We start from the raw sequence: 19,492 nt of genomic DNA, 5'->3' as shown, positions 1-19,492 counted from the left end.
CCCCGTGCACAAGCTCGAGCCTTTCCTTGGCTCGAAAGCTCGCTCGCTGGGGAAAGGGGAGTCGCCTCTGCTTCGTCAACACGCAGACGTCGCAGAGCTGCTCCACATGGTCGAGGCACGGCAGGCCTCGCACCATCTCCGTGGCACTGAGCCACTTCAGGGCCTCGAAGTGAAGGTGCCCGAAGCGCTCGTGCCACTGCCACGCCTCGTCATCCCGATGAGCAGCGAGACAGAGGGGTTGTGCCACCTGCACGTTAAGGATGTAGAGTCGATTTGCGCTTCTGGATACCTTGGCAAGAAGGCGACGACGGCGATCCCAAATCCTCATGACTCCATCCTCAACCACCACGCGCGAACCGTTCTCATCCAGCTGTCCCAAGCTGATGATGGAGTTCCTCAACGTGGGGATGTAGTAGACTCCGGTGAGCAGCCTGTGCTCACCAGACACGGCGGTGAAGATGACGGAGCCGACGCCCTTGATCTCCACGCCGGAGGCATCTCCAAACTTGACGGAGCGTCGGACGCTAGAGTCAAGCTTGGTGAAGAACTCCCGTCGACCGGTCATGTGATGGGTGGCGTCGGTGTCGAGGCACCACCCGTCAGTCTTGTCGTTGCCGGATCCGTGGCCGAGGAGGGCGTGTGCTTTTGGCTCGTCAAGGTGGAGGAGAGCCGCTGCGGCCAGTGCCGCTGGAGGTAGCTCGATGCTTGCGTGTGCCATGAACAGAGCCGGCTCCTCCGCCGCCTGTGTGACGTGGGCCTGGCCGCGTCGTGGCTGTCGACAGTCCTTGGCCCAATGGCCAAGCTGGCCGCAATTGCGGCAGGCGTCGTCTCGTGCCGGCTTCTGCCTCCCGGCGGCGCCACCCTGGGCATCACCCTCGGCACGTCCTCACGCCCCGGCCTGGGCGCCTCTGCGCGGCTTGCCACGCTTGCGGCCGCCTGTCGCGGAAGAAGGCTCCCCCTTCTTCCGGTCACCTTGGCTGGCAAGCCACTACTCCCGAGTGAGAAGGAGCTTCCCGCCAGTGGTGATGGGCCCCGAGAGGGACTGTGGCTCATCGCTGTCGACGACCTATCGCCTCCTCGATCGACATTGTGGAGAGATCCAGCAGAGACTCGATCAAGCAAGCCATCTGCTTGTACTTCTCGGGAACGCAACGGAAGAGCTTTTTGACAGCTCTCTCCTCGCCGTAGGTGTCATCGCCGAACTGCACCATCTTCTGCAACAGAGTGTTGAGATGGAGAGCGAAGTCATCAACGTCCTCACCTGGCATGAAGGCCAGGTTCTCCCACTCCTTGCGAAATGCCTGCAGTGTGGACTTGCGGGCACGGTCGCTGCCGATGCGTGCCGCAGCGATGTCGTCCCAAGCCTCCTTGGCAGTCCGCTTGTTGGTAAGCGAGAACTGCATCTCGGACGGGACTGCAGCGATGAGGGCATCCAGCGCCCATCGATCCTGGTTGTAGTCGACGTCGTCGTACCGGACTGCCTCCCACATGTGCCGCACCTGGAGCTTTACCCTCATCACCGCAGTCCACTCGACGTAGTTGGTCTTGGTGAGGGTAGGCCACCCATCGCCGGGGCCGATGTCCCTGACGACAGCCTGGAACCCGTGGTAACCACGGTACCGATCCGGGGAGAGAGAGCCACCCTGCTTGTGAAGGCCGCGCTCTCCATCGACCCGTCCACCACCGTCGCCGTGCGCTCCTCCTCTAGGAGCGCCGCCGCCGTGCGCGCCTCCTCCAGGAGCGCCACCGGCACGTCCGCGCCTGTCAGGGCTGCCGCCGCGCTCATGGGCGTGTGCGGCTGCCCACTGCGCCGCCCGCGCTCGTCCTGCCTCCCTCCCCAGCAACTCGAAGTCCGCGTCGGCGCTGTCGTCAGCAGAAACGGAGCTGTTGATGCTGCCGCGCAGGGCCTCGACCTCTGCTGCCGCCGCACGAGCTGCATTCGCCGCCGCCGCTGCTTCTGCCTCCGCTCTGGCTGCTAGCCTCGACGCCCTTGCCGCTGCCGCCGCTCGCCCACGTTCCTCTGCCGCGGCAAGTTCGGCCTCCTGCCGACGCCGCGTGCTCGAGGCGACCGAGCGCTGAGACTGCCCTGCGGACATGACGCGCTAGCGGGGGCTGCTGCGTGGGGAGAGGGCTGCTTCAGATGAGCTGCTGCTCGTCTGCGCAGAGAGAGAGGAGTGAGCAGGAGCGGCCGGAGCTGCTGCTGCTCCTAGCTGGGGCTGTTGTGCGGCTGGGAAAGGAGATGAGCAGGAGATGCTCAGGCTACAGGATAGTACGGCTCTGATACCAGTTGTTAGTCGCTGAATTCTTACTCTTGGTAGTAGCAGAATTCTTACTCTCATCGAGAGAGGATGACACTAAGAGTTAGGGCAATTTTCTGGTTTATTTCCAAATGCTATGTCAACCTGAGGGGTTGGGGGTACATATTTATAGGCTGCTAGCCAGCCAAGCATATGCTAAGATGCTAGTCTAAGATGCTGTCCTAGATGCTAAGATGCTGTCCTCTAAGATACTGCCCTCTAGTCTAAGATGCTGTCCTAAAAACAGACCATGCAGCCACAAGGACCATGTGACCAGCACAGCCCCATAAAGACCAGCCCACACATGAGACTTATTCCATCAATAAAAATGTGTTGCGCATAAGTAGGAAGTTGTTTTTCCCACTCCCAGCAAACAAATAGTTGTAAAAAGATCTCTGGAATGCCATGAAGAATATAAGCTATTCTGGATATACATCAGTGTTCTGTTTTGATTTTTCTTCATATCATGTCTGACATGTAGCAATGCTTCTCTCTTTTACGTGTAGCCTCTATCTCTATTGGTATTTTTAGAATTAAGTCTTTTGACTGCTCCAGGTCGATGATGTCCGGTTGCGGAGTGCCGGTGAGGCTTCTCAGAGGAGTACTAGGGAAGACTGGGCTGAATGGATGAGACATTTCAGTATTGCACTTCTCAAAGAGTCACCATCTCCAGCTTTACGCACTTGTGCAAGGCTAGCTCAGCTTCAGGTGAAGTAGTTCTTTTGATATATGTCACTCATCTTATGAGTATTTTCTGACACAAATTGTCCAGCCTTCTGTTGGCCGTGAGTTGTTTGCTGCGGGTTTTGCAAGTTGCTGGGCCCAAATGAGTGAATCTGCCCAGGAACAACTAGTGAGAAGTCTCAAGACAGCCTTCTCATCTCAAAATGTTCCTCCTGAAATTCTTGCTACACTGCTGAACTTAGTAAGTTGATCTTGTGTTTAACTTACATAGTTGATTTGACATTCATTTCTTTTATTTAATATTTCCATTTTGTAAGTAGGCAGAGTTTATGGAACACGATGAGAAGCCACTTCCTATTGATACAAGGCTGCTTGGTGCACTTGCTGAGAAGGTGAGTTTTGCTTCTGCTGTTTGTGCGGTTTGACATTTTTTTTTTCAATCACATGATACTCATTCAAACTATCTGTTAGTGTCGAGCATTTGCAAAAGCCCTCCATTATAAAGAAATGGAGTTTAAAGCTGTGTGCACCAAGATGGGTGCAAATCCTGTTACGGTGGTTGAATCCCTTATTCATATTAACAATCAACTACACCAGCATGAGGTTGGTTCGAATGTCATGTGCTAGGTTAAAAAAATCATCTTAGTTTGTTGACACCTGCCACTATTTCTTCAGGCAGCTATTGGCATATTGACTTACTCACAGCAGAATTTGGAAGTTCAGTTGAAAGAATCATGGTATAGATTTATTGCTCTTCTATTTAGTTTCTTCCAGAAACATGGTGCTTCCAATACCATTACCAATTCATGACCTTTCCTAAATTTTGTGTAATGCAGGTATGAAAAATTGCACCGTTGGGATGAGGCCCTTAAAGCATACACCGTAAAATCATCTCAAGCGCCTGGTCCTTTACAAAACCTGGATGCTACATTAGGTAGCACAAAATCCTGTTTTCTGTCTTTTGGTTCCTTCAAAGATAATGGTAACTAAGTAAAATTCATGCATATTTTAGGTCGAATGAGGTGTCTAGCGGCTTTGGCTCGGTGGGAAGATTTAAGTGCATTGTGCAGAGAGCAATGGACTGGTGCAGAACCATCTGCTCGACTGGAAATGGCTCCAATGGTTGTGGATACCTCTGATTACCCATTTGGTTGTAGATGGTAATTGGTAATCTAATTTCTTTGAACTTCTTTTTATTTTCATAGGCTGCAAATGCTGCTTGGCATATGGGCGAGTGGGACCATATGGCAGAATATGTTTCTCGCCTGGATGATGGGGATGAAAATAAGCTCCGTATGTTGGGTAACACAACAGCCAGTGGTGATGGAAGCAGTAATGGTGCTTTCTTCCGGGCAGTTCTTTCAGTTCGTTCCAAAAAGGTAATTGCCCCTTGCTTTGTGTGATTGTATCGTTTTCATTATTTGATTTTACTTTCATTGACAACTTTATGTTTTCTTTGACAGTATGATGAAGCTCGGATATTTGTTGAGCGAGCTCGTCGGTGTTTAGCTACAGAACTTGCAGCACTGGTACGACCTATCTGTGGTACTATATAGTGCAGCATTTTATTAAATTTGTCGTTACATCTTGTACCCCAATCGGATGATCTTATGATGCTATCTGAAGCAATCAGTATGAATGTATTATAGTGCAATTCCTAATGTTCACCTGCAATGTGATGGAATAAGTCTCATGTGCTGGTTTTTGTGGGGCTGGCTGCAGCATATGGTGGCTGCAGGTCCTTGTGGCTGCAAGGACAGCATCTCCTTGACGGGAGGACAGCACCTTAGCTAGGACAGCATATTAGCATCTTAGACTAGTATCTTAGACTAGCATCTTGGCATATGCTTGGCTGGCTAGCAGCCTATAAATATGTATCCCCAACCCCTCAGGTTGACATGGCATTGAGAAATAAACCAGAAAATTGTCCCAACTCCTAGTGTCATCATCTCTTGATGAGAGTAAGAATTCTGCTACTACCAAGAGTGCGAATTCAGCGACTAACAAGTGGTATCAGAGCCGTATTATCATGTAGCCTGAACATCTCCTGCTCATCTCCTCTCCCAGCCACACAACAGCCCCAGCTGCGAGCAGCCGCTCCTGCTCACTCCTCCCCCGCGCAGACGAGAGCTCGTCTGAAGCAGCCCTCTCCCCACGCAGCAGCCCCCTGGTAGCGCGTCATGTCCGCAAGGCAGTCTCAGCGCTTGGTCGCCTCGAGCACTCGGCGTCGGCAGGAGGCCAAACTTGCCGCGGCAGAGGAACGCGAGCGAGCGGCGGCAGAGACTGCTGCGGCGGCGGCAAGGGCGTCGAGGCTGGCAGCGGCGGAGCTGGCAGCAGCCAGAGCGGAGGCGGAGGCAGCGGCGGCGGCGAATGCAGCGCGTGCGGCGGCAGCGGAGGTCGAGGCTCTGCGCGGCAGCATCGGTAGCTCCATTTCCACTGACGACACCGCCGACGCGGACCTCGAGCTGCTAGAGAGGGAGGCAGCGCAAGCGCGGGCGGCGCAGTGGGCAGCCGGCACGCCCACGAGCGTGGCGGCAGCCCAGACAGGCGCGGACGCGCTGGCGACGCTCCTGGAGGAGGCGCACATGGCGGTGGCGCTCCTGGGGCAGCCGCGCACGCCCACGAGTGCGGCGGCAGCCCAGACAGGCGCGGACGCGCCAGCGGCGCTCCTGGAGGAGGCGCGCACGGCGGCGGCGCTCCTGAAGGAGGCGCGCACAGCAACGGTGGCGGACGGGTCGATGGAGAGCGCAACCTTCATAGGTAGCGTGGCTCTCTCTCCCCGGATCGGTACTGACGGGTCGATGGAGAGCGCGGCCTTCACAGGCAGCGTGGCTCTCTCTCCCCGGATCGGTACCGTGGTTACCACGGGCTCCAGGCTGTTGTCAGGGGTGTCGGTCCCGGCGGTGGGTGGCCTACCCTCACCAAGACCAACTACGTCGAGTGGGCTGCGGTGATGAGGGTAAAGCTCTAGGTGCGGCACATGTGGGAGGCAGTCCGATACGGCGACGTCGACTACGATAGATCGACAGGCGCTGGATGCCCTCATCGCTGCAGTCCTGCCTGAGATGCAGTTCTCGCTTACCAACAAGCGGACTACCAAGGAGGCTTGGGACGCCATCGCTGCGGCACGCATCGGCAGCGACCGCGCCCGTAAGTCCACACTGCAGGCACTTCGCAAAGAGTGGGAGAACCTAGCCTTCAAGCCAGGTGAGGACGTTGATGACTTTGCTCTCCGTCTCAACACTCTGTTGCAGAAGATGGTGCAGTTCGGCGATGACACCTACGGCGAGGAGAGAGCTGTCGAAAAGCTCTTTCGCTGCGTCCTCGAGAAGTACAAGCAGATGGCTCGCTCGATCGAGTCCCTGCTGGATCTCTCCACGATGTCGATCGAGGAGGTGATAGGTCGCCTCAAGGTTGTCGACAGCGATGAGCCACAGTCTCTCTCGGGGTCCATCACCACTGGCGGGAAGCTCCTTCTCACTCGGGAGCAGTGGCTTGCCAGCCAAGGTGACCGGAGGAAGGGGGAGCCTTCTTCCGCGACAGGCGGTCGCAAGCGTGGCAAGCCACGCAAGGCGCGCAGAGACGCCCAGGCCGGGGCGCGAGGACGTGCCGAGGGTGATGCCCGCGGAGGCGCCCAGGGCGGCGCCGCCGGCAGGCACAAGCCGGCACGAGACGACACCTGCCGCAACTGCGGCCAGCTTGGCCATTAGGCCAAGGACTGTCGACAGTCACGACGCTGCTAGGCCCACGTCGCACAGGCGGAGGAGGAGCCGGCTCTGTTCATGGCACATGCAAGCATCGAGCTACCTCCAGCGGCACCAGCCGCAGCGGCTCTCCTCCACCTTGACGAGCCAAAAGCACACGCCCTCCTCGGCGACAGCTCCGGCAACGACAAGACTGACGGGTCCGTACAGCCCGCAGCAGAATGGCGTCGTCGAGCGGCGCAACCAGACGGTTGTGGGGATGGCTTGGGCCCTCCTCAAGGAGAGGGGGATGTCGGCTGTCTTCTGGGGAGAGGCGGTGGTGACGGCCGTCTACATCCTCAACCGCTCGCCTAAGGCGCTCGACGGCAGGACGCCATACGAGGCTTGGCATGGGCGCAAGCCGGCGGTCTCCCACTTGCGGGTCTTCGGCTGCCTCGCGTTCGCCAAGAGGATCATCCGCTACGTTGCGGGGACTCTCGACCACGGCCTCTACTACCATAGGTGCCCTGGGGCGACATACTTCGTCGGCTACAGTGACAGCGACCACGCCGGCGACATCGACACCAGCAAGAGCACGAGCGGGATCCTCTTCTTCCTCGGCAAGTGCCTCGTTAGCTGGCAGTCGGTCAAGCAGCAGGTGGTGGCCCTGTCCAGCTGCGAGGCCGAGTATATAGCGGCCTCCACCACTTCGACTCAGGCGCTCTGGCTCGCTCGACAGCTTGGTGATCTCCTCGGCAAAGACACTAGAGTGGTGGAGCTTAGGGTGGACAGCAAGTCCGCTCTGGTCCTGGCAAAGAACCCCGTCTTCCATGAACGCAGCAAGCACATCCGGGTGAGGTACCACTTCATCTGAGGCTGTCTTGAGGAAGGGAGCATCAAGGCGAGCTACATCAACACCAAGGACCAGCTTGCGGACCTGCTCACTAAGCCCCTTGGGAAGATTAAGTTCCTTGAGCTCTGCTCCAGGACCGGGATGGTTCAACTTTCCCATAAGACGACGCACAAGACTTAGGGGGAGAATGATAGTTAAGTCTGGCTGTTGTGGTCTTTGTGGGGCTGTTGTGGTCTTTGTGTTTTTAAGACAGCATAGGACAGCATCTTAAGCTAGATGACAGCATCTAGGACAGCATCTTAGACTAGCATCTTGGCATATGCTTGGCTGGCTAGCAGCCTATAAATATGTATCCCCAACCCCTCGGGTTGGCATGGCATTGAGAAATAAACCAGAAAATTGTCCCAACTCCTAGTGTTATCCTCTCTCGGTGAGAGTAAGAATTCTGCTTCTACCAAGAGTGAGAATTCAGCGACTAACAACCCGAGCCTCCACCGACCCTGGCGCCTGCTACTCCGACAACACCACGCTCTCCAGCCAGGACCTCGGCTGTGATGAGTTCTTCGCCGGCTCCACCACAGCCGGCAACGCCACGCACTCCAGCACCGACAGGCACCACTCCGGGCACGTCTACTCCACCACCAGCCCGTGTCGAGCACGGCCCGGTTGAGCTCGCTACTCCGCTCTCTCACGACGAGGAGCGCGTCGACGCGTACCACGATGGCGAGCCGTTGTGGTACCGTACGATGGAGAACCTTCTCGGCGACCAGCCAGTGTCGGGACCGGTGCCTCACGACTTGAAGGCGCAGTTGCACCTTGCGTGTGACGACGGCGAGCCTCGGTCGTTTGCAGAGGCCGAGAGACACGCAGCATGGCGCGCCGCGATGCAGTTGGAGATGGATGCGGTTGAGAAGAACCGCACCTGGGAGCTTGCTGACCTTCCTCGTGGTCACCGCGCGATTACCCTTAAGTGGGTGTACAAGCTGAAGAGGGATGAAGCCGGTGCCATCGTCAAGCACAAGGCTTGCTTGGTGGCACGAGGTTTCGTGCAGCAGGAGGGGGTCGACTTCGACGACGCCTTTGCTCCCGTGGCACGGATGGAGTCCGTGCGACGACTCCTTGCGCTAGCTGCCTAGGAGGGTTGGCGTGTTCATCACATGGACGCCAAGTCAGCGTTCCTTAACGGCGACTTGAAGGAGGTCTACGTGCACCAGCCGCTGGGATTTGCGATCCCCGGCAAGGAGGGCAAGGTGCTCCACCTGCGCAAGGCCCTCTATGGCTTGCGGCAGGCACCGAGGGCGTGGAATGCCAAGCTGGATTCCACGCTAAAGGGGATGGGCTTCGAGCAAAGCCCGCACGAGGTGGCCATCTACCGACGGGGCAGTGGAGGAAATGCTCTACTGGTGGGTGTCTACGTCGACGACTTGGTGATCACCGGCATCAAGGATGCGGAGGTGGCGGCATTCAAGGAAGTGATGAAGATCACCTTCCAGATGAGTGACCTGGGGCTTCTCTCCTACCTGGGAATCGAGGTGCACCAGGATGACTCCGGGATCACGCTTCGACAGACCGCCTACGCCAAGCGCGTCGTTGAGCTAGCTGGGCTCACCGACTGCAACCTAGCTCTCACTCCGATGGAGGAGAGGCTGAAGTTGAGCCGCGACAGCACGACGGAGGAGGTGGATGCTACGCAGTACCGGCGTCTTGTGGGGAGCCTTCGCTACCTCGCTCACACACGGCCGGACTTGGCATTCTCCGTCGGCTACGTTAGTCAGTTCATGCAGCGACCGACAACGAAGCACCAGCAGGCTGTGAAGAGGATCATCCGCTACGTTACGGGAACTCTCGACCACGGCCTCTACTACCCTAGGTGCCCTGGGGCGGCACACTTCGTCGGGTACAGTGACAGCGACCACGCCGGCGACATCGACACCAGCAAGAGCACGAGCGGGATCCTCTTCTTCCTCGGCAAGTGCCTCGTTAGCTGGCAGTCAGTCAAGCAGCAGGTGGTGGCCCTGTCCAGCTGCGAGGCCGAGTATATAGCGGCCTCCACCGCTTCGACTCAGGCGCTCTGGCTCGCTCGACTGCTTGGTGATCTCCTCGGCAGAGGCACTACAGCGGTGGAGCTCAGGGTGGACAGCAAGTCCGCTCTGGTCCTGGCAAAGAACCTCGTCTTCCATGAACACAGCAAGCACATCCGGGTGAGGTACCACTTCATCTGAGGCTGTTTGGAGGAAGGGAGCATCAAGGCGAGCTACATCAACACCAAGGACCAGCTTGCGGACCTGCTCACCAAGCCCCTTGGGAGGATCAAGTTCCTTGAGCTCTGCTCCAGGACCGGGATGGTTCAACTTTCCCACAAGACGACGCACAAGACTTAGGGGGAGAATGATGGAATAAGTCTCATGTGCTGGTTTTTGTGAGGCTGGCTGCAGCATATGTTGGCTGCAGGTCCTTGTGGCTACAAGGACAGCATCTCCTTGACTGACTGGAGGACAGCACCTTAGCTAGGACGGCATATTAGCATCTTAGACTAGCATCTTGGCATATGCTTGGCTAGCTAGCAGCCTATAAATATGTATCCCCAACCCCTCAGGTTGGCATGGCATTGAGAAATAAACCTGAAAATTGTCTCAACTCCTAGTGTCATCCTCTCTCAATGAGAGTAAGAATTCTGCTACTACCAAAAGTGCGAATTCAGCGACTAACACAATGTACCTTAGAATTAGGGAAACCGGAAAAGTTTGTTTACTAACCCCAGGTCCCCAGCTATTTTGTTTGTCCACTTACCCCCCTGTTAATTTTTGGACCCATTTAACTCCCCCAAACTATTAAGTTGGCCCAGTTTTCCCTATAATGAAATTTTGTTGTTTCTCCTTGTACAAGTTGCGCTTTTGCCCTTTTTAAGTTCAAATTTTACAGCATGATTGCTGACATCCTATGTTACAAAACGATTAGAATTTCATGATTATTTTCATAGCTTTGAAGTATCCAATATTGACATAACCATGGTTACAAAGATGCATGAAAACTGATCACGAAAAAATCTTAAAATATTTTTCTGACATGGGGGTATGATGCCATCCGTTCCACCACAAAGTTGAACATAGAAACCAACTTGTACAGGGAGAAACAAAAGGAAGCATTTCAATTTTTTTCCAACTGGCCTACTCCCAAACACCCTTGATTATGAAAACGAAGCATTTCCAGACAGGGTGGTTTGATCCAGTATACATAGTTAGGAATAAAACAATTTGAAATTTTGTACAGGGAGCCAAGCGGACAGAGGGCAGGCCTGGTGTAGTGGTGAGAGCTGTCTCACTGAGTCACCAGGTCGTGAGTTCGAAGCAGCCTCTCCGCAGATTTTGCGGGGGGGGGGGGGAGGCTTGCCTCGGTTTTTCCCTTCCCTAGACCCCACTCATGTGGGAGCCTCCGGCACTGGGTCTGCCCTTTTTTTTTAGCCAAGCGGACAGAGGGCATGATTGCTTGCCTGCATTACGCCCTATGCAGCATAGCCTTAGGCTGTATAACTGCATGCAATGAGGTGTTGTTTGGTTTGCCTGCATAGCCCCCTTTTATTGTAGGAGACTGTGTTCGGTTGCAGTATCTGTCTTCACACTTCTGTAATGAGTTATAGCTACAATTAGCTGGCATCTGCTGTATCTAGATTTAATTATTCTGCTTACCTGTTCTGTGTATTTCTACTGATGCAATAAGATGTTATTGCAGTTCACTTTTGAAATTCATTATTTGTATCGTAATTGTATATTCTCTTTATGTGACAATACTTGTCAGGTACTTGAGAGTTATGAGCGCGCGTATAATAACATGGTGCGTGTTCAACAACTTTCAGAACTGGAAGAGGTATTTTTCTTGTTCTCTTGGGTACATTCTGAATAAAGTTGCTCTTTTTTAACAAAAATGAGTGGTTTGTCAATTAGGTGATTGATTACTGCACTCTTCCTGTGGAAAGCCCCATTGCTGACGGACGGAGGGAACTTATTCGCAATATGTGGAATGAACGCATTAAAGGAACAAAACGGAATGTGGAGGTTGATATTATGTTTCTGCTATTGAGTGCTGATCTGTGCTGCATTTACTGTCTGCATTGACTTCGGAAAATATTTCAGGTGTGGCAAGCCCTACTTGCAGTCAGGGAGTTGGTTCTTCCTCCTAACGAAGACAGAGACACCTGGATAAGATTTGCTAAACTTTGCTGGAAGAATGGTCGTATTAGTCAGGCTAGATCTACATTAGTCAAACTTTTACAGGTATGTTAGGTCCTTAGCAGTCATCGATAATTGGAATGTGCGTGTCTAACTTCTCTATGACAAAATTAAATTTCTGACGCCACTTGCAGTTTGATCCTGAATCTTCTCCTGAATTGACACTGTATCATGCACATCCACAAGTAGCCCTGGCTTATCTAAAATACCAGTATGCAGTTGGTGATGAGCTTAAAAGGAGGGATGCATTTTCTAGATTGCAAGTAAGTTTGTTTTTGTCCATGTACTTTGATGGTACATTGCAATGCACATTTAAGTGTTGTACAATGTACATCATACTTTTTTCTTTGGGGGATAGGAGTTGTCTGTGCAGCTTGCTACCACCATGGGCAATTTCCCTGGAACATCAACAAACCATGGCACCATGTCAAATGCTGTAGTGCCACTCATTGCTCGTGTTTATTTGACACTTGGTAGCTGGAAGAAGGCACTATCACCTGCATTGGATGATGATTCCATTCAAGGTACCAACAATGTCAGTTTTCTCGCTTTGCACTTTAACCTTTTATTTGAAACAATATTTGTACTTTTTTCTCTCCAGAAATTTTGATTTCTTACAATAATGCCACGCTAAGTGCAAAGGACTGGGGGAAGGCCTGGCACACATGGGCTTTGTTCAACACAGAAGTCATGTCACGTTATACTTTCCGAGGCCGACCAGATATTGCTGGAAAATATGTTGTTGCAGCAGTAACTGGGTATTTCTATTCTATTGCTTTTGCATCTACTACGAAAGGGGTTGATGATAGCTTACAGGTGAATCTTCTCTTTTCTTAGTTCTGTTCTGCAAGCTTTCTTTTGACCAAAGGTTCTTTTTTGAACTCAAAATTGACCAGCCTTGACATGCTTTTATCTCACCCTTTTAATGGTAGGATTCACCTTTTCATGCATATATTTATTGTAGGTAATAGTTTGCTTCTTTTTTTTTTGTCGCCATCTTACTGTTTTCTATGAAGTGTTTAATATGTCCATGGCTCCAAGCATACAATGGAAGTAAGATTTGCCACATGAAAAACATTAGTTGATTTTTGGTAGATTTCAGTAACAAATGCTTAGAAAGAGTAACGGTAAAGGACACCTAGAACGCCTCAAGTCGCTGTCGAGCCGAAGAGAACAGAGATTAGGGTTGGAAAAGAGAATTACGGTTTGGAAGGTTAAAAAACTAGTAGTAATTGTGCTTCTACCGGTTGGAGCTTAAAACCAGATGGTCCAGTTCAGCACACCAGATCCAGTTTTCATGGGCGCTAGTTTAGCTGCTAACAGTTCTCGAGTTTAGCTGCTAACAGTTCTCGAGTTACTGCCTCATTATGTTGAACAATTCAAGCATTGTAGAAACTAGTTTTATGTGTTTTTTCAGTGATAAATGCAGCGACACATACATTATTGCTACCCCTCCATTACATTGTTTCCCAGTTGATGTCCAAATTTTGCAAACATGAACACTTTTTAAGTCTGATGATAACTTGGAAGTTCTAGCGTTGGCTGATACAGGATGTTGCAACTTTCATGGCCTGTAAACACCCTGCCTGCTGTAATTTGACTGCAGAAAAAATAACATTCCCTAATGCTTTATTTATTGATTGAATTCTGGTTAGATGTTATTGGACTTTTGAAGTTGAGTTTTGTTTAATTGTTTGTGTAGGATATCCTTCGTCTGTTAACTCTTTGGTTCAACCATGGGGCTACCTCAGAAGTTCAAACAGCGTTGCAGAAAGGCTTTTCACTTGTCAAGATTGAGATGTGGCTGGTTGTGCTGCCCCAGATAATTGCAAGGATTCATTCGAACAATAGAGTAGTTAGAGAACTGATACGATCTTTGCTAGTTCGAATTGGAAAGGGGCATCCACAGGTATGTATTATGTTAGCTACTTCTTTTGTGACTGTGTGCTTCTGGTATTGTATACGCAGGCTATTCATGTAATTTACCATCGTTGTACATCACTACATCAACCATAGTGCTGTACGGAAGTATCATTTTCAGTTTAACTATGGAAAAAGGTGCAAAGTAAACTTCCATATCTAGCAATCTAGAAACACAACTAGAAATCCTCATTTTGGATCAAAATTAAAAATTATTTTAACATTCTTTGTTCATTTGCATGGTGTGCGCGGCTATGAAGTTATTAGCTTTTCATGTTTCACTTTTTTCCTTTGCTTTTTTTTTCGATTCTTTGTTATTGCTTGATCACAATTGTTTTCTTCATTTTCTCTTTGTTCCCCATGTTTTAACGAATTTTCCAGTGCCCTGGAGCTTATTTTCAAACAGATTTATATATTACCCGTAGCAATGAAACTGTGGCTACCGGTTATAACCAGTATGTCTGTTAACTGGCCGACACCCAACAGGGACTTGTTTGACCTTCTAATTATCCTCTTTGAACCATCTTAATCAGGCTTTGATGTATCCTCTCTTGGTTGCCTGCAAATCAATAAGTATATTGAGACAATGTGCAGCGCAGGAGGTCGTCGATAAGATCCGCCAGCACAGTGGAGGTCTTGTTGACCAGGTCTGCATCATTAGTTGTGGATCTCCTAAGGATAGATGTGTATCATTCTAATTCTACTTTGTTCCACCAGGCACAACTTGTATCAAAGGAACTGATACGGGTAGCAATTTTGTGGCATGAAATGTGGCATGAGGCTCTTGAGGAAGCTAGCAGGATGTATTTTGGTGAGCACAATATTGAAGGAATGCTTGCTGTACTTGAGCCATTGCATGCAATGCTTGAGAGGGGGCCTGAGACAATTAAAGAAAATGCCTTCATTCAGGTATTGTTTTCATGAAAAATTATATGCTCTAGTTTAAATGTTTCATTGCTTATCCAGTTGCCTGCCCTAACCACCATACCGTTTGGGTATTACTTCATGAAAAAAATATATTTGGTATATGTTAGCTGCTCAATCTGTTTTGATTTTGTAACAGTAGGTCATGCTGCACCTCATTGAAGTAGCAAGGCTTAATTTCATATTTTGAAATGGATTTAATCTACAACACATTTTGTAACTAATGTTTATTAAGAACATGTTCAGGCTTATGGACATGAATTACTGGAAGCTCATGAATGCTGTTTGAAATATCGGGCTACAGGAGAGGATGCTGAACTAACTAAGGTACATAAAAACTTGCCATTTTGATAGCTTGCGTATTGTCTTCTGTTGATAATGCATCTAAGGATGACAACTATATTCTTTAGGCCTGGGATTTGTATTACCATGTTTTCAGAAGAATCGACAAACAGCTTCCAAGTCTTACAACTCTCGATTTGCACGTAAGCATATTATTATTTTTATTATGAGAAAGCAGTGCTTTTACCTTATCTTCCCTGATCAAGTATTTAATCTTTCTTTCAGTCTGTTTCGCCTGAGCTACTCAAATGTCGAAAGTTGGAACTTGCTGTGCCAGGAACTTATGCTGCAGGTTATCCAGTTACTGATTAGAATATTTAATATAGCTTTGTTGTTCAGGTGGTGTTTCTTACACCTTTGAGCTCATAGAACCCTGGATTTTGATTCTGCTTCATAGAATTCTAATATTTAGATTGACATTTTACTTCCAGATTCACCACTTGTGACGATTGAGTATTTTGTTCCCCAATTGATTGTTATAACATCCAAACAAAGACCAAGAAAACTGACAATTCATGGAAGTGATGGCAATGATTATGCATTCTTGCTTAAAGGCCATGAAGATTTGCGGCAAGATGAACGTGTAATGCAGGTCTGTATTTACACTGATTTAAATGGTCCTTTTGTTAGTAGTATAGACTTGATTAGCACTCATATCTTTGTGTAGTGTTCCCATAAAATTGTGATAGCCCAGCTCCTTTTTTCTAAACGAAAATAAATCTTAGTGCAGCTGAGGCTTTACATTTGAGCAGTTATCTTATGCCTCAGCAGTATGGATCTGGCTTTTTTACTTGAGACCAAAATAGGCTGAGGGACACCACAAATCCAAAATCTTTGACAAAGTCAGTTCAAGTGTCCATTAAGAAAACATCGAATGGGCCTTATAATTTATAAATGTGATACTCTCATTCTGAAACTAGGTGAAAAATTGCACTGGCAGCTAGTCGTGGTTTAAAAATGTGTATGCATAAATAGCACTGTCTTGCCCCAACTGTGATTCTGAAAAGCACAGTAAGGGAACTGGAGTCCCTTGGGCATTCAGTTATTCTCATTTAAGAAGAATTTACTAGTTTCAATGCTTTTTTCTTGATAGTGGAAATAGCATAAATATTACCTCTTTCTTACCTTTTTCTTGTGTAGTTTTGTTCTTGTACAATATCTAATTTTATTTCTTCTCCATTTAGCTTTTTGGTCTGGTGAATACTCTTCTAGAGAACTCAAGGAAAACATCAGAGAAGGATTTATCAATCCAAAGATATGCTGTTATACCTTTGTCGCCTAACAGTGGTTTAATTGGATGGGTTCCAAACTGTGACACACTTCATGCTCTGATCCGTGAATATAGAGATGCCAGGAAGGTTTGTCTGCTGTAATCTCTTGTTTCATAGCTATATGTATTTTGCTTTCTTTTATTTAGCAATTACTGTTTGTTTCCCTTTCCAGATTTTCTTGAATCAGGAGCACAAACTTATGTTGGCTTTTGCACCCGATTATGATCACTTACCCCTCATTGCAAAGGTGGAAGTGTTTCAGCATGCTTTGCAAAATACTGAGGGAAATGACCTTGCGAAGGTATTGTGCTGTATCTTCTCTCAATGAGTATCCCCTTTATATTTACAACATTGTAGCGTCATTCTATATAAATAAACTGTGGCAGGTTCTGTGGCTGAAGAGTCGAACTTCGGAAGTATGGCTTGAGCGCCGCACAAACTATGCTAGAAGCCTGGCTGTTATGAGCATGGTATGAGTTACTTTCTTATTCTGATTTTTCAAATGGAATCTACATTACTTTATAATGCTGAAAAGGTAATTTTCAGGTTGGGTATTTGCTTGGTTTAGGAGATCGGCATCCAAGTAATCTTATGTTAGATCGCTATAGGTACATGTTCAGAACTAGTCTTCCATTGGTGTATGTATTATGCAGTTACTTCTGTAATAAGATTGTTCTTTTTGCTTCAGTGGAAAAATATTACACATTGACTTTGGAGATTGCTTTGAGGCTTCAATGAATCGAGAAAAGTTCCCTGAAAAAGTAAGTAATATTGCTGTGTGCATTATTATACCTTAATTATTCCCTCGATTTCTTTTTATAAGGTGTGTAGGTGCTTCAACATTCAAACTTTATAAACTTTGAGCAGAAATTAATATACCAGTGTGTAGATTGCGTTACACAAAATTTGCACCATTTGATTCGAAAGTGGTTTCTTATGATTAAGATTTTATAGTCAGACAATATACTGTAAGAGAAATCAGAGGTCCATGCCTGAGATTTTATATTCATAGACTACTATAAGAGAAATTAGTGGTCAAAGTATATTCTTGCCTTGGAGACACGCCCAACATTTAGAAATGTGTTCATGGCTTGTACTCCTAACTGTGACTTAGCCATTGCATTTTTATTTGACAGTATCTTACCAGTTTGCAATGTGGTATAGGTACCATTCCGTTTGACTAGAATGCTTGTGAAAGCTATGGAAGTTAGCGGTATTGAGGGTACATTCCGAAAAACTTGTGAAAATGTGATGCAAGTCCTTCGCACAAACAGAGACAGCGTTATGGCCATGATGGAGGTGAGATGATCGCCTTATTTTCCGTATGACCCAGAGTAGAGCATCTATCTTGGACAAATATTTAGTTTCTTCACTTCAGACGCGGATAGATTTTTTTATTCCCAGTACAAATTCTGAAAAGTAAAAAGAAATAATGTTTAGGAGTTAGTTTTTCTTAAGGCTGGATTCAGTTAGAAATAAAGAGCTTGATTAGGTAAAGCAAGTTGCCACTCACTAAAGAAATTCTCGTATCCTTGTTTAGGAGAAATTTTAAGTAGCAAACTAATTTGTCATATCTGTGTACCATATTTTGAGTTGATGCTCCCAATGTTTCCACAAAGGTCTGATTTTGTAGTGGGAATAGTTTGGAAAACAGAATAGGAAGATGACTTCGTCTTTTTCCCTTCAGTTCTTCGTTGTGTGTTTCTTGTACCACCTACCTACATGCTTGGTGATCTTGTGCTTATTAGGCCTTTCTTTCTAAAATATTTTGCTTTTGATCTCCCCAGGCATCTGTACATGACCCGTTAATCAATTGGCGTCTGTTCAATTTCAATGAGGTTCCTCAAGTGTCAAACTATGGTAATGCTCATGCTCACACGGTTGTCAGTAGTGAAGAAGCAGTGGCTAATCGAGAACTCATGCAACCTCAGCGAGGAGCACGTGAGAGGGAACTGCTACAGGTTGCCTGCTCTTCTCCATCCTCATGGTCTGATTGCACTAAACCTTACCACGTACCTGGATGAGTAACCATTCATGTTTTGTCCATGCAGGCCGTCAATCAACTTGGTGATGTCAATGAGGTTTTGAATGAGCGTGCTGTAGCTGTGATGGCACGGATGAGTGACAAGCTAACAGGGCGTGACTTCTCTTCTGGGTCAGCTTTGGCTGGAGCAGGTAGCTCGACCCAACATGGCAGTGAGCACTTGGCTTCAGGAGATGCCCGAGATGCGCAACCTTGTCTTTCAGTGAAGGTTCAGGTTCAGAAGCTCATACTCCAAGCGACTTCACACGAAAATTTGTGCCAAAACTTTGTCGGGTATGAATCTATTTCGCACTTCTTCTTTTCTTGCGGCTGCCCGCCTGCAATTTTGGGTCAGCCATCTTTTTTTTTTTGGGTCAGCCATCTTCTTTTTTTTTGACTGTACGTTACTGTTTTTTGCTTTGTTTGTTTCACAGGTGGTGTCCGTTCTGGTGAGCTCTCTTGGAAACAATAGCAGTTTATAGCATGTAAATATTGTGAATACCGTGTACATAGGGTTTTCGTGGTGACAGTTTGTAGCTAATCTGTGCAGCTCTGTAATTAGCAGAACCTCATTCGTTAATAAAAGATGCCTTAGACCATCCTTTTTTCAGCATCTTAGGTTTTGTTCCCTGCCTCTTGACTGGAAATATTAGGCCAGTTTCGTTTTTTTAAAAAAATTAGTCCAGTCTTAGTGGGAGTTTCATTTGACATGATTAGGCCATTTTAGGTTTCATAGACATTTTTTATGATGTGACCACGTTTTTAGGAAGAAAGAGAAAAGGTGACTCTTGACATGATTCCACCTAGTGATGAAATTAAATGTCTATGAAACCATAGAATAAAACTTTCCATTAAGAGGATGTTTTATTTTATCTATGACATGCTAGTCTTAAAAACAACGAGCCTGATCAGCTCTGCTTGCTGTGGCTGTAGAATGATGATGCTGTAAAGACAACTTCAGTAAAATTCCCTCTATTAGCAGCGGCGAGCCCGTTAAAAGTCTGAAACTCCTGAGACGTGAGACTGGCCTTAGCATTGTCGCGTTCTGCTTTTGCTACCGAGGGAGAGTTGCACGCAAAGGTGGCTTGAGTGGCTGTTTGGTTCCATCGCTCGGCTCTGTGACGCCTCGCCGAGCGAGTGCTTTGAAGACTGGTGAGGTTTTTCTTGCTCGTGAAGGAGAGCCAAATTGGCTTGCTCATCCGGTCAAGCTTCTCGTTGAGCGTGCGAGCGCTGCAATCAAGGTGAGGCAATACCTGGTCGGGGAGCCAA

The 19,492-nt window shown here is 48.5% G+C and overlaps 1 protein-coding gene across 3 annotated transcripts in view; it reads left to right on the top strand.

Annotated features, from left to right (window-relative positions):
• The window catches only part of LOC136518766 (serine/threonine-protein kinase TOR-like), a 43,697-nt gene extending 24,235 nt beyond the window's left edge, over positions 1–19,462 (top strand). The window contains exons 28-58 of one of the 3 annotated variants that reach the window (XM_066512457.1): positions 2,853–3,005; positions 3,070–3,222; positions 3,302–3,373; positions 3,453–3,584; positions 3,657–3,718; positions 3,818–3,915; positions 3,994–4,103; positions 4,187–4,360; positions 4,445–4,510; positions 11,313–11,381; positions 11,459–11,569; positions 11,648–11,788; positions 11,878–12,006; positions 12,102–12,267; positions 12,345–12,559; positions 13,446–13,652; positions 14,197–14,310; positions 14,381–14,572; positions 14,834–14,914; positions 14,998–15,072; positions 15,155–15,221; positions 15,361–15,521; positions 16,114–16,287; positions 16,373–16,501; positions 16,587–16,670; positions 16,747–16,808; positions 16,889–16,961; positions 17,365–17,499; positions 17,988–18,161; positions 18,252–18,517; positions 18,658–19,462. In XM_066512457.1, coding sequence (XP_066368554.1) covers positions 2,853–3,005; positions 3,070–3,222; positions 3,302–3,373; positions 3,453–3,584; positions 3,657–3,718; positions 3,818–3,915; positions 3,994–4,103; positions 4,187–4,360; positions 4,445–4,510; positions 11,313–11,381; positions 11,459–11,569; positions 11,648–11,788; positions 11,878–12,006; positions 12,102–12,267; positions 12,345–12,559; positions 13,446–13,652; positions 14,197–14,310; positions 14,381–14,572; positions 14,834–14,914; positions 14,998–15,072; positions 15,155–15,221; positions 15,361–15,521; positions 16,114–16,287; positions 16,373–16,501; positions 16,587–16,670; positions 16,747–16,808; positions 16,889–16,961; positions 17,365–17,499; positions 17,988–18,161; positions 18,252–18,517; positions 18,658–18,676 — 3,864 coding nt within the window. In that variant the 3' untranslated portion in view covers positions 18,677–19,462. Of the gene's footprint in view, positions 1–2,852; positions 3,006–3,069; positions 3,223–3,301; positions 3,374–3,452; positions 3,585–3,656; positions 3,719–3,817; positions 3,916–3,993; positions 4,104–4,186; positions 4,361–4,444; positions 4,511–11,312; positions 11,382–11,458; positions 11,570–11,647; positions 11,789–11,877; positions 12,007–12,101; positions 12,268–12,344; positions 12,560–13,445; positions 13,653–14,196; positions 14,311–14,380; positions 14,573–14,833; positions 14,915–14,997; positions 15,073–15,154; positions 15,269–15,360; positions 15,522–16,113; positions 16,288–16,372; positions 16,502–16,586; positions 16,671–16,746; positions 16,809–16,888; positions 16,962–17,364; positions 17,500–17,987; positions 18,162–18,251; positions 18,518–18,657 lie in introns of those variants that run through there. The other 2 variants (XM_066512458.1, XM_066512459.1) reach the window with 2 other exon arrangements.
• Positions 19,463–19,492: the final 30 nt, after the last annotated feature.

This window comes from Miscanthus floridulus, chromosome 17, assembly GCF_019320115.1.
Source record: "Miscanthus floridulus cultivar M001 chromosome 17, ASM1932011v1, whole genome shotgun sequence".
Classification (NCBI taxonomy): Eukaryota; Viridiplantae; Streptophyta; class Magnoliopsida; order Poales; family Poaceae; genus Miscanthus; species Miscanthus floridulus.
The sequence above is the reverse complement of the archived record's forward strand: the minus strand, read 5'-3'. Positions and strand labels throughout refer to the sequence as shown.